At 43.7% G+C, this 12,295-nt stretch overlaps 1 protein-coding gene across 1 annotated transcript in view; it reads left to right on the top strand.

Moving 5' to 3' along the window:
* Nucleotides 1–12,295, top strand: part of B4galt1 (beta-1,4-galactosyltransferase 1) — a 53,409-nt gene that overhangs the window by 20,831 nt on the left and 20,283 nt on the right. The window contains exon 2 of the mRNA XM_076845914.2: nt 9,755–9,990. Within this exon, the coding sequence (XP_076702029.1) occupies nt 9,755–9,990 (236 nt within the window). The remainder of the gene's footprint in view (nt 1–9,754; nt 9,991–12,295) is intronic.

Raw genomic sequence — 12,295 nt, forward strand, 5'->3', positions numbered from 1 at the left:
CATTGCCACAAACTCCCAAATTACAGGCCTAGAGCCTGGAGGAAACTTTAAAAACTGAAGGTGGGGATGTGCATGAGCTGATGAATCAGTTGCTACACCTGGAAACAGAAGGAATCATCAGAGCCCAGAAATGAGTATTTTTGTTCCTGCCTTGGCCCCAGATGTGTAATTAGGACAAAAACCTCAGATTCTAAGACATCAAAGGCAAGATAGCTCCCTGCTTTTGTTAACTGAGCTTTATAACTCTGAGTTGAGCAAGTGCTGTGCTTGCTGATCCTGCTCTGTCAGGAACCATCCCAATCATAGAAAGAAATGAAACACAACCCCAGCCCTCAAGGAGATGAGTAACAGAGGAGGCAAGCAGGTGCACTGGTGTCCCACCCCAGCAGGACTCTAATGCAGGCTTGCACGGGTCCTTGGTAATCCTGTGGAGCAGGGACTGACTAGCCCCTAAGGGATTGGGGAAAGTTTTGAAGAAGAGATGACATTTGACTTGAACTTTGAAAGATTATTACTTTACCTCTTTTACAAAAGTATTTTTTTTCTGGTGGCTTATAAGAACAAATACCATGAAAAGGACTGATATAAATAAATTGACATTAAAATAAAGGAGCTGAAACTTAGATAAAACTGAGGAAAAGTAAAAAGTGTGGTTATCACATCTGACCCTTTACAAAAGCACAAAGTGAAACTTGTTCTATATTACATGATATATATTGTCAGAAGGAAAGTACATAGTAGTTCTGAAGTGTAAGTTTTCTTCCTTCTCCTCTTCCTTCTCCTTCCAGGAGTACTCAACCACTGAGCCAGACCCCTGCCCCAAGTTGTTTTTCTTGATATCTTATTTAAAGAGCCTCACAGGGTTGGAAGGGAGATGATGGTTAATGAATAAACCTGTAAACCAATATTTCTCAAAATAGAGTCCAGGGACTTTCATTAAAATTACCTACAGTCCTAGAGCTGGGGATGTAGTGCAATGGTAGAGTATGTGCTTAGCATGCACAAGGCTCTAAGTTCAATCTCCAACACCAAAAAATTAACAAATAAATGACCTAGACTAATTTTAAATTACTTGTTCAAATGCTTATTTAAATGCAGCTTCCTGGGCTCCAAGCTAATCAGACTCTGTTTTATATACTTCCCCAGATGGTTCTTACATTCCACAGTTTGAGGACCACTGCAATAGATCGAAATTCTTTCAAAAGAATTTTGAAAGCAAACTGGAGTGCTTGGCCTTTGGTGTTGGGGATTGAACTCAGGGGCGCTTAACCATGGAGCTACATTATTTATTTATTTTTTAAATTTTGATAGAGGGTCTCACTAAGTTGTTTCATTGCTGAGGCTGGCCTTAGACTTTCAGTACTCCTGCCTCAGCCTCCTGAGTTGCTGGGATTACTAGTGTGTGCTACCACACCTGGCTAGTGTTTAGCCTTTGAAAATTGGGTAGAATGTTAATGAGTGAAATAGCAAGTTGCACTGAGGTTGGTAGTTCATAGCTGATGAGGCCACTTTCAGGTCAATATTTTGGAACACTAAAAAGTTGGGTGGTTTCAGACAAGTGGCAGAGCTGCTCCTGAGCATGGAGATGGACAGAGGAGCAACCAGCCCACTGTGGTATGACTTTTCTCATGACCATATGGTCCAGCTCTGTTTCTCTGGCAGGCTCCTTTACTTTTTGAGCAAATGCTTTGTTTTTCTCTATATCTTCAAATGTAGGATTCTCAGAACACAGATGTGCTCTGTTTCCTGTTGAAAAAGTATTTCTTTCCCCAGGGTCTACAAGTGGCTTTGGTAGTGAGTTGGCAGAAAGAACAGTGGGTGTTGAACTTCTGTTCTGTGTGTGCCAGGATATGTCATGTCAGCAGTAGGAATAGATAATTCCTGTTTTCAAATAATCAAGTTCTGTGTTTTGAATTTTTACTTTGTAAGATATTTTCTTTTTTATTTTTATGTGGTGCTGAGGATCGAACCCAGCACCCCGTGCATGCCAGGCAAGCGTGCTACCGCTTGAGCCACATCCCCAGCCTGTAAGATATTTTCTAACTGGGAATGAGACTAAAGAGGGGTTACCTTTTCCATTCTTGTGTTACAGTTTAATTTTAAAGATATACACAAAATTATAAAGAACTATCATGAATATTCAATTTCACAAGTAAATCATTTTCAGTATCTTTGAAGCCATTGTGAGTTAAACTTTAAAACCCAGTGAGAAATGGTTAACATGGAAATTGAGAGTCCCTTTTGGTGGTTCTCCGTTCTATATTCTTCCATTAAGTTTTCTTATAGGTTGTTGAAACCTTGCTTGCACCAGTGGCAGAGAAGCAAGAAGAGTAGATGTGCATATCTACTCAGCTAAATATTTTGGTGTATTCTGTGCCCATGACACAAAGGAGCTCACCAAGAAGTGAACCCAAGTCTGTATGATGAATCCTCCACACGAGGAGATGAGGGTCCCAGTGGAGGCAGCTACTTCTCTGCAAAGTCTTGACTCTCTTCCTTGGCCCTGGAGTTAATTTCCCTTCTTTTGTGACAGCTGAGCTTATTTTTATCACTGTCACACTCTTATTCTTTGCTTGCTTGTCTCCCTGGCCCACTAAGGGCAAAGACCACTTAACTCAGCCTATCCCACTGCATGCCTAGTATCACCTGACATGTGGCACATGGTAAATTCTAACTGGGTGCATGTTTGAATGAATATGATACTGTAAATATCTAAGGGTGTGTGAATGAAGAGTTAGAGCCAACCTCCAGTGGTCTGGGAAAGCTTTCTAGGGGAGGTAATGTTTTAAGCTGAAGCCGGGCAGCTGTTGGATTCGGTGATATCAAAATCCTTGGACTCCTCTAGACAGTTGCCTGCCTCTTCAAAGAACTGAAGAGAAGGCTTGGGATGAGCCTCATGTGTGGATGGTACTTCTAATTTCTAGTCCGAGAATCTACAAAGAACAGCGTGAGTTCACACAACTACTACAAGTGAATCTTTCCCAAGCCAGGATTTCAGTGTTAGTGTCCAGAAGTCAGCTTCCTGAGCACACCTGCCTTTTGGAATTGGTACAGAGAGAAATGGTCCACCCACATGAGCCTATGGAATAACATTGTTGTTGGGGGAGATGGTTTGAAGAACTACACAATGTACTGTCAGATCTCAGACCTGGCCTAGGAAGACATCCCAGCTTTCAGAATTATAACATTATAACAGCACTGTATATTTCCATATATTCCCCAGTGTTTCTCAAATTTTTTTAAAATTTATTTTTAATTTTTTTAATTTATTTTTATTTGTTCTTTTTATATATACATGACAGTAGAACATATTTTGACATATTATTCTTACATGGAATATAACATTCTAATTAGGATCTCAGTCTTGTGGTTGTAGCTGATGTAGAGTTTCACTGTGGTGTATTTATGTATGTACATGGGAAAGTTATGTCTGATTCATTCTACTGTCTTTTTTCTTCCTATCCCTTCTCCCTGTTTTAATTTCTTGCCAAGGAAAATTTCTAAAGAAACTTAGGGGCTTGACCTATGGCTGCCAAGGAAGAATTTAAAAAAAAAAAATTTTTTTTAAATCAATCTAGTGTGGCATGGTGTTGCACACCTATTATCCCAGATACTCAGGAGGCTGAGGCAGGAGGATCACAAGTTCAAGGCCAACCTGAGCAACTTATTGAGACCCTATCTCAAAAGGAAAATAAAAAGGACTGGGGATATAGCTCAGTGGGTTCAGTGCTCAGTGCTACAATCAATCAATCAATCAATCAAATCAGTCCAGCATCAAAATATAACATGGTAATTTCATAAGAAAAAGGACATTTTAACATTTAAAAAGTAAGAAGCATTTAGTCTTGAAAGGGCATTTTACGTTGATTATGTTAGCTTGATGAAAACCTGCATGGTCTTTACTTTCACCATTTCTTCTCCAGCTAATGAAACATTGTCACAACCCAGCTTCAAGCCAAGGATTGTCTCAAGAACTACTCATGGCCCATCAGCTGGAAAGCAGGAACTGTATGTTCTAGCCTGTTATGCTGAGGCTAGAGGATTGAACTAGTGGCTTAGCCAGTATGAAAGCAATGCAGGAGTCTGTGCTGAGCTTGGCTTAGATTAGCACAGCTTTTGATAGAGGGGCATGTGTGTGTTTGGGTTTGCTGTGCCGGGCAAGGGAATAGTGGAATTTGTCTGAGTTGAGCTCACACATTGAAGTTATTGAGTGACTTACACACAAGGCCGTGACCTGGACTCCCAGCCGGGAGGCCCACGTGGCAGAGCTTGAGCCGGGAAAACCAAGGACAGCTCACATCTGCTCATCTGCTTACGTAACCCTGCTTCCCAGCTCCCAGAGCCAAGAAAACACACAAGCCAGCCCAGCAGGGCCGAGGGCCTGTGGTAGCACACGCCATGCGCCTCACAGCAAGGGCACCTTGGCCCTGCCTGAGGACTGTCTTGAAGCCCTCAGCTCTCTGCCTCTTCCTGTAGTTTCCCCTTGCAGCCCTAGGCAGTGGCTCTGAGACCTAGTAGCAGGTTTGCATGATTCTGAACTGTGACGATCGTCTCTTCCTGGAGTCTGAGCTCTCTAGGTGTTCTCATTGGGACTGAGCCAGGTGCATGACAGAGATCAACCTCTGAAGAATGGCAGGAAGTATGTGGGGTACTCAGGGAGGCCTCCTGTCTGGCACTGGACCTAAGAAGACCTTCAGCTTCAGGTATGGTACATCTGTGAGCTCTTCAGTCTTAGCAATGTGAGCTGCAGAGGTGTCTTGAGGTGTCCAAGACTTTGATATCACCGAATCCAATAACTGCCTGGCTTCAGTTTAGAACATCACCTCCCCTAGAAAGCTTTCCCAGACCAGCTGCAGAATTCCCAGAGCTGTAGAGACTGTAGAGAGAGGAGTGGAGAAAGAATTACCAATTGGGCAAGGAAGGCAGGATTGGGGGTCAGGTGCTCTCAGTTTGTGCAAGACTTGATGGGGGTTGTGAGAGGGATGCAGAGGGGAGCGGGAGAGACTATTCAGTGATAAAGCTCTGGGTGGAGCCATTGGAGGAGCAAGTTCCTCAGTCAGCTGTGCGGGTAATTTTCATATAGGTTTTGTGACATGCTCAGCAGGGAGCCCCTAGAAGGCAGAAATTATCTTTGTCCATTATCCCTCCCTCAACCCACTGCTCTTGGGCTAGTACACTAGGTACTCAATTGGTACACTGAAAATATTGATTGAAACAAATCAAAAGTGGTTTTAACACATCACAGGAAGAGTTTGTGTTAAAACAAACATTTCAGGGGTTGGGGTTGTGGTGTGGTTCAGAGGAGGAGCTCTTGCCTAGCCTGCATGAGGCACTGGGTTCGATCCTCAGCACCACATAAAAATAAAGGTTTTGTGTTCACCTACAACTAAAAAATAAATGTTTTAAAAAAAAGAAAAACATTTCAGAATAAAGATTCTGGTTTCATACTTTGCCGCAGTCTGGCTGGGCACAATTCAGGAGCCACTTGTCAAAAGAAAGAAACTTTATTTTTAGAACCACACTCCAAACAAAACAGCTCCTCAGGAAAAACCCTCAGAGCCCAACTGCCACCACTGGCTTCCCACAAGCCTCTCCACCTCCCACAATCCTCCTACTCTTGAGGCCGATTGGCTGGGTCGCATGGGTGGAGACAAAAAAGTCCCCCAATGAGCAGCTCCGTGGTCTGAAAGGGTGGGGAAACAGCCCAATGAGCATCACCGCAGAGGAGCCAATCAGTTGGCAGCTAGAAGTTGCTGGGGCCGCTGTGAGCCAATCATCAGCTGGCAACTGGAAGTTTGCTGGGGCCCCTTCGGCTGTGGCTCTCAACAATACTTGATAGGCTCCCATGAATTGTCAGCATGCTGTGTATACCTGTTTTGGGGTTTTTTGTTTGTTTTCTAAGAGGAGGAAAAATTTTGTTTTCAGAGGTTCAGTTCATGGTTGACTGATTCCATTGCTCTAGGCTCAAGGTGAGGCAGAACACTGGTGGAAGGGAAAGGTGGAAGAAAGTTGCTGAGTTCATGGCAGCCACGGTGCAGAGAGAGAGGAGAGCCCTCTACATTTCTGCGTGTGGGGGTGGAGATAGGTGAGAAAATGTGTATACACAGGTGCAAGTCTAGGCTTAGAGAAAGAGGAAGAGGACTGGAAAATGGACCGTCCAGGTGTCAAGTATCAGCTCCTTTGCTGGGTGAACAACAGTGTCAGTTGCTGAAGGAACCCTGAAGGAGAATCCAGCCATTCAGGCCTTAGATGCTGATGGTGGTCTTTATTTTTTTTTATTTTATTTTTTTAATGTGGTGCTGAGTATCGAACCCAGCACCTCATGCATGCTAGGCAAGTGTGCTAGCACTTGAGCCACATCCCCAGCCCCACTGATGGTGGTCTTAAATAAGAGTTCATTTGGGGCAAATTGAGTTTAAGGTGTCCATGGCACATAGCTAGTCATGTCCTATTGGCTGTGGGGTTAGGAGAAAATGTGGGATGGAGACAGATTTGGGAACTGTCACATGCTTAAAGCAGAGATCTGGATGAGTGAGAAGGGACAATATTTAAGGAGAATAAAGGAAGGTGGCAAAGATGGACATCAAAGAAAGACTTGAGAAAGCATGGATGGTAAGGTAGGAAGGAACATGAGGGAATGTGATGCTTGGGCTTCTTTCTATCATCATTTCATCCTGTCATTCTTGGGGACAGAGAAGGTGAGAACAAAGATTTTCAGAAGATCTTGGTTTGAGACCCTTTCTTCTAGTTTATCAAGTATCTGGGCATGTCAGGGCTTCATGAGACCTTAGAGTTCATCTAGTCAAAATCCTGCAGTTTACAAATGGGAAAACCAGTATTCTGAGAGTAGATGGTACTTGTCCAAGGATCATCCAGAAAGACACTGGTGGAGCTGGACAGGGTCCAGGCATCTCTTCCCCATTTCTGGGGCTCTTTACCTCAGGACCACCTTTCTGCACTACTTACAGGGAGCAACACTAAGACACTTTCTGGTCTGCAGGTGTTGGCTCTGGGGAGGTTGGGCAGGCCACATGTGAATTCCTGTCTTCTTGGTTGGTTTCAGAAGCTGTGAACAAGTTGGTAGGGTAACAGTCCAGATGCTTCTTGAGTTCCCGGCAAACGGGGTTGTTTAGTAGTACATCTTCAGAACCAAAGGTTGGGTGAGTTGCAGATGTTGTGAGGAAAACAACTCCTCTGAAGTGAGAAAAACCCAATGATGTTCTTTTCATGTTTTTCATGAGTTCATTGTGTCACAGTTCCTCTCAAGGTCTTTGCTTAGGTTTGGGAAGTTAAGCAGCCCAGGCCTGGCAGATCTTATGGGAAGGGTGAAGTGGTGGAAATCCATGTGGATTCTCTTGCCTGAAAGTCCCAAGACTTATGAAGATGAGCCATCCAGCTTCTTATTGCCCAGTTTTCCCAGTAAGAATCATATGGGCTCCTTGTTAATTATCCACTTAGGTCCTTCTCAAGATCTGTTGAGTTGGATTCTTTAGGGAGGGGCTTAATATTTTTATATTTGTACCAATTGCCTCAGGAGATTCTGATGATAGGTTTGGGAAAAATTGGTCCAGGGTGACCACTGACTTACATCCAGAGCATAGTGACTGCTCACCTGAGGGCATCCTGGCAGTCAGCAGCAGTCTTGTGAGAGAGACCGATCTATGAGGCCCCTGGTGTCCAGGAGAGAGATCATGGCCAGGGAGATAGCAGGGCATTGGGAGTTTGGGGAGCATACCTACCTCAGGGGTTCTACTGCCTCAGCTTTGTGGCAATGAAGAGAGTAAAAGATGAAGCCTGATTGAGACCTGTCTCTGAATGCAAAAGTGGACCCATTCAAGGATAGAGGGAAGGGCATTTCTGGCAAAGGGAAAGATATGGACCTCAACTTGTTTGTAGGAGATGGAGACAGACAGAGCTGGGGGCTTGGTGCCTAGCTAAGGAGGGGTTTGACATTATCTCGTACAAAGCCATACAGCTTCTGAGCCATTGGAGGTTTTTTAACCGGGAAGGTGAAGTGATCAGAGCTGTGTCTCAAAGAAAATGAACCAATAGCAACAGGTTCTGTGATGATGGAACTGGGTCAGTGATGAGGGAGGGAAGATGTGGGGAGTGTGCTAAGGAAAGGAGGAGGCGGCTGCTTGTGAGTTATACCTGCTGTTGGGCAAGAGGAGATGGCTCGCAGCTTCCTTCTGTCAGGAGGATGAGTGCTTCCCAGGGCACAAGGGCTGCACGGGCAGCAGCCCTAGGTTATTGAAACAGGGCAGACTGAGAACACCCAGCCTGGCTGTGGGTGATTGGTTCTCACCAATGCTTTTCAGGTGAACTTTGATGTTAGTTTTGTGGTTAGCATTCCCACCTCATTCTGTAGTTCTGTAGCTTCCTGGCTGTGTTTAGTGTTTCAAAGGTGAGGCCAGTTACACTGCAGTTAACAGTGCCCAAAATGTATTTCCTGACAAAATGGTCCTGTGACTAAGTTTGGGAAATGATGGGTTAATAAAGTGAAAGGAATTTCTTGACTGCACAGTTCCTCAGAGCCCTTGGTGTGTGTCATGCTTTTCCGGAAGCAGGGTTCCCAACCTGATTTGACCAGGGACATGTCTTCCCACTAAGCATATTTCCTGGAACCCATTTGAGGAAGTCGGATGTACAGTGAGTACTGTGAGCCTGGGTCTACATCTTGGCTCTGTCCCTGATTCCTGTGTGTTCCTGGACCACACCGTGTGTGCCAAATGCCCTGTATCTGGACCTCAACTTTTTACTTTGCCTCTATATTCACTACGTCAGAATCTACCATCCACAGCTCATCATTGTTTTTTTCTGAGCCGAGAGATCTCTTAGTGATCTGATCTGGATCCATGTTCTTCCAGGCCAGAAATTTTGGAGGCATCTCTGATTTTTCTAACTTTCTTCATCCTCTTGGTGACAGTTCCCACTACTACTTCTAAGCTTTTGTTCTTTCCAGCTGTTTCTTTTCTTTCCCCTCAGTCTCTTTTGTGGTCTAATTGTGTCTCCCTATGGAGTTTGGTTAACCTCTATATCAGGTCCCTTTACTCCCCACTACCTTCTGATCCGCAGCTGGGGTCCTTCACAGTGACCTACACACACACCCCTCTCCTCAAAACAAGTTTAGAGAGCCACATCAGTCCTTTGTATAAGACTTCCCAGCTGGCTAGTGACAGAGTTAGGTCTCAAATATAGGATTTTTGAGAAAAGAGTTTCTTTTTTGGTACTGGGGATTGAACCCAGGGATGCTCTACTACAGAATTATATCCCAAGTCCTTTTTACTTTTTATTTTGAAACAGGGTCTAATTTCCCAGGTTGTACATGAACTAGTTATTTTCCTGCCTCAGCCTCCTGAGTAGCTGGGATTATAGGCAGGTGCCACTGCAACCAGCAGAGAAAGTGCTTTCTCATCTATGATTACTCATGCTTACAATGGCCTGTCAGGAAGTCTGAGCAAAATTATTTCCATTTTCCAGTGGAGTCTGAAGTGCGCCATAGGATAACCTGAGGTTTTCCCAGCTCTGGAGTGGGCATGGGGTACTGCTAGAACATAGGGCTTTCAGCACTTAGGGATTTCCTGAGATGATTGTTCACCCTAGTGTTGACTGTGTTACCTATTGCTGGGCACCCTTTCCATGACCACACTGCTGCCCAGAAGGAGATGTCTCCTCTGTAGGTGGGGCTTGGTCATCTGATGTAGTTTGCAGAATAGAGTGAGCTACTAACTTCCCCTTCCTTCCATCTCTCTAGTTGGCCCCATGCTGATTGAATTTAACATTCCTGTGGATCTGGAACTTTTGGCAAAGAAGAACCCAGAGGTAAAGGTGGGTGGCCGTTACACCCCCAAGGACTGCATCTCTCCTCACAAGGTGGCCATCATTATTCCATTCCGCAACCGGCAGGAACACCTCAAGTATTGGCTGTATTACTTGCACCCAATCCTGCAGCGCCAGCAGCTGGATTATGGCATTTATGTTATCAACCAGGTGAGGTCTGGAAAAATGTAAAGAGGGAGGGAAAGTATATGTGCCCATATGTGTATAATGAGTGGTGGGAGAAGGGGAGTGATGTCCTAGACACCTGCATTTTATCGTGCAGAGCCAATGGTACCACCACTACTTTATTTAAGCAGTATAGATGAGCTGAATGCCAAACAATGTCCTTGCTTGTTGCTATAAGCTCTGTTAATTAAGGGGAATTGCTGGAGTGTTTTTTTGCATATTTATTTGTTTGGGGTTTTTGTTTTTTTTTTTAAAGTTAGCCCTCCAGCAAAATTGAGAGACAAAAATGCAAACCCTAATTATCCCAAAGTAAAGTACTGATTATTTCCTGTCTTTGGGTAGCTGTATACTTCCGTGTTATTTTTAAAAAAACAAAAACTTCCCATTTAGATATCAGACTTCTAGGCAGCTTTAGAATTTATCCAGTCAGACAATGTCTTCTGGGGTACCCACAGGAGACAGTGAGCTGAGCTGAGGCCACATGCCTGCATGCCAGCCCCTGGTGAATTTCTGGGAAAGTCTGACTCAAGGCCATTTGAGAGGCCTGTGGACTGGGCTGAGTCTGAGAAAGAGTTCTCAGTGTATATCTGATCTGTGCGTGTGCTGGGCTTTAGTCTTGCTTAGGAAACTGATGCTGACAGCATCATCAGCCCCCATAACCACAACCTGGAGAATCAGACTGATCTAAGAGCATTTTTATTGAAATAACTTTGTTTATTCCAGTCTGCTTGAGGAGTATTATTATATTTCCAAGAGTATAACTTTGGTATTTTCAGTTTATCCCAAATATTTAAATTCATGTCCTTAGGCTGTAATCTCTTAGGTACAATGATACATCTGAGTTACCAAATTTCATTGAAATTCACTTGAAGAGTATGCTCATTTCTACAATGCCCATGTACAACTTTCATTTCAAGATGCACTCTGGGTCATCTTGAAGTAGTAAGATTGTTGGCAGTTTACTGCTTCCATTAAAATAGAGGAACTTTGTGTGCCTTCCCTTGGACCATAAGAGAAGCTTGAAACAACAGTCTGTCCATTCAGCACTTCTGAGGATTGCTGTGGTATGGAGCTGCATCAGTTATTACAGAGAGAGTCTCAAGAAGTCTAAATTCTTGGTCTTACCTGTCCTGAAGTTTCCAACCTACTTTTGGCAAGTGGGACCTTGCTAGGCGATAATTTGTTATCAATCCCAAATAGCATGTGATTGGGTGGTAACTGCCAAATGCTTTAAAACTCAGAGGAAGGAAAGAGTGGTGACCTGGAAGAACTGGGATGTAAATTAGGTTCTAAAGGCTGGGGGAGAGATGAGCATTTCAGCTATAGCCTGTGAAATGGGGACCTCAAGGAAGAAAGGAACCTTTACATTCCTGGAGATGGAAATAATCAGTGGAATGGGAAATCTCCAGAGTCTCTAGGGCCAGATGTTAGAGCTGAGCCCATCAGCCAGAGAAGGGCAGAACAAGTCCTATTACGAGGAAATTGAAGATAGAAGAGCAGGGTGGCAAAGCCCTTGAGGCTGCTGACTAAGTAAGGTATAGATCAGGGTCCTATGAATACCTGTAAACAAGACAGCCACAAAGTTGTGATTCATCTTGGAAGAATTCTAGAGAATGTAAGAGTAAACAGATAAATATTCTGCAAAATGCAGGTCACTTCAATCCAACAAGTGTTTGTTTCAGAAAGTCCTGTCAAGAAGCATTTGTCTGGTGGAGTACATGATGTGGAGAGTCATGTTAGATTCATTCCACTGTCTTTCCTATCTCCCTTCCCTTCGTTCTTTTTTGTCTAATCCACTTAACTTCTCTTCTCTCCCCCCCCGCCCCCTCTCCCCTCCTACATCCACAAGACTGGGATCCCAATTAGAATAAGACTTACTCCATGTTTGTATAAATATATCAAAATAAATTCTACTGTCCTGTGTAACCAAAAAGAACAAATAAAATTAATTAATTATTCTCCCACGTTAATCTCAAATATTAAATACAATATAAAACAAACAGTAAAATTTAGCCATCAGTTTAAGTACCTACAACCACAATTTATATAGATAATATAGCAGGCTTGGAATGCCATTTAACACATTGATCATAGCAAGATTCAGGATCCTGTTCATTATTAAAACAATGGCAATGAGCACCTAGAAGAAGTCATCATTACCAAGCACCAGCAAGGATATGCCAACTGCATCTTTTTTTTTCTCTCTGATAGTTGTTATACCAGTAGCTGAGTGATACACTGTAGACACAGTTTGGTCAGATCTTATTCAGCAAGGCATCTGATGGCCTCC

The sequence above is a fragment of the Callospermophilus lateralis genome, chromosome 2, assembly GCF_048772815.1.
Source record: "Callospermophilus lateralis isolate mCalLat2 chromosome 2, mCalLat2.hap1, whole genome shotgun sequence".
Taxonomy (NCBI): Eukaryota; Metazoa; Chordata; class Mammalia; order Rodentia; family Sciuridae; genus Callospermophilus; species Callospermophilus lateralis.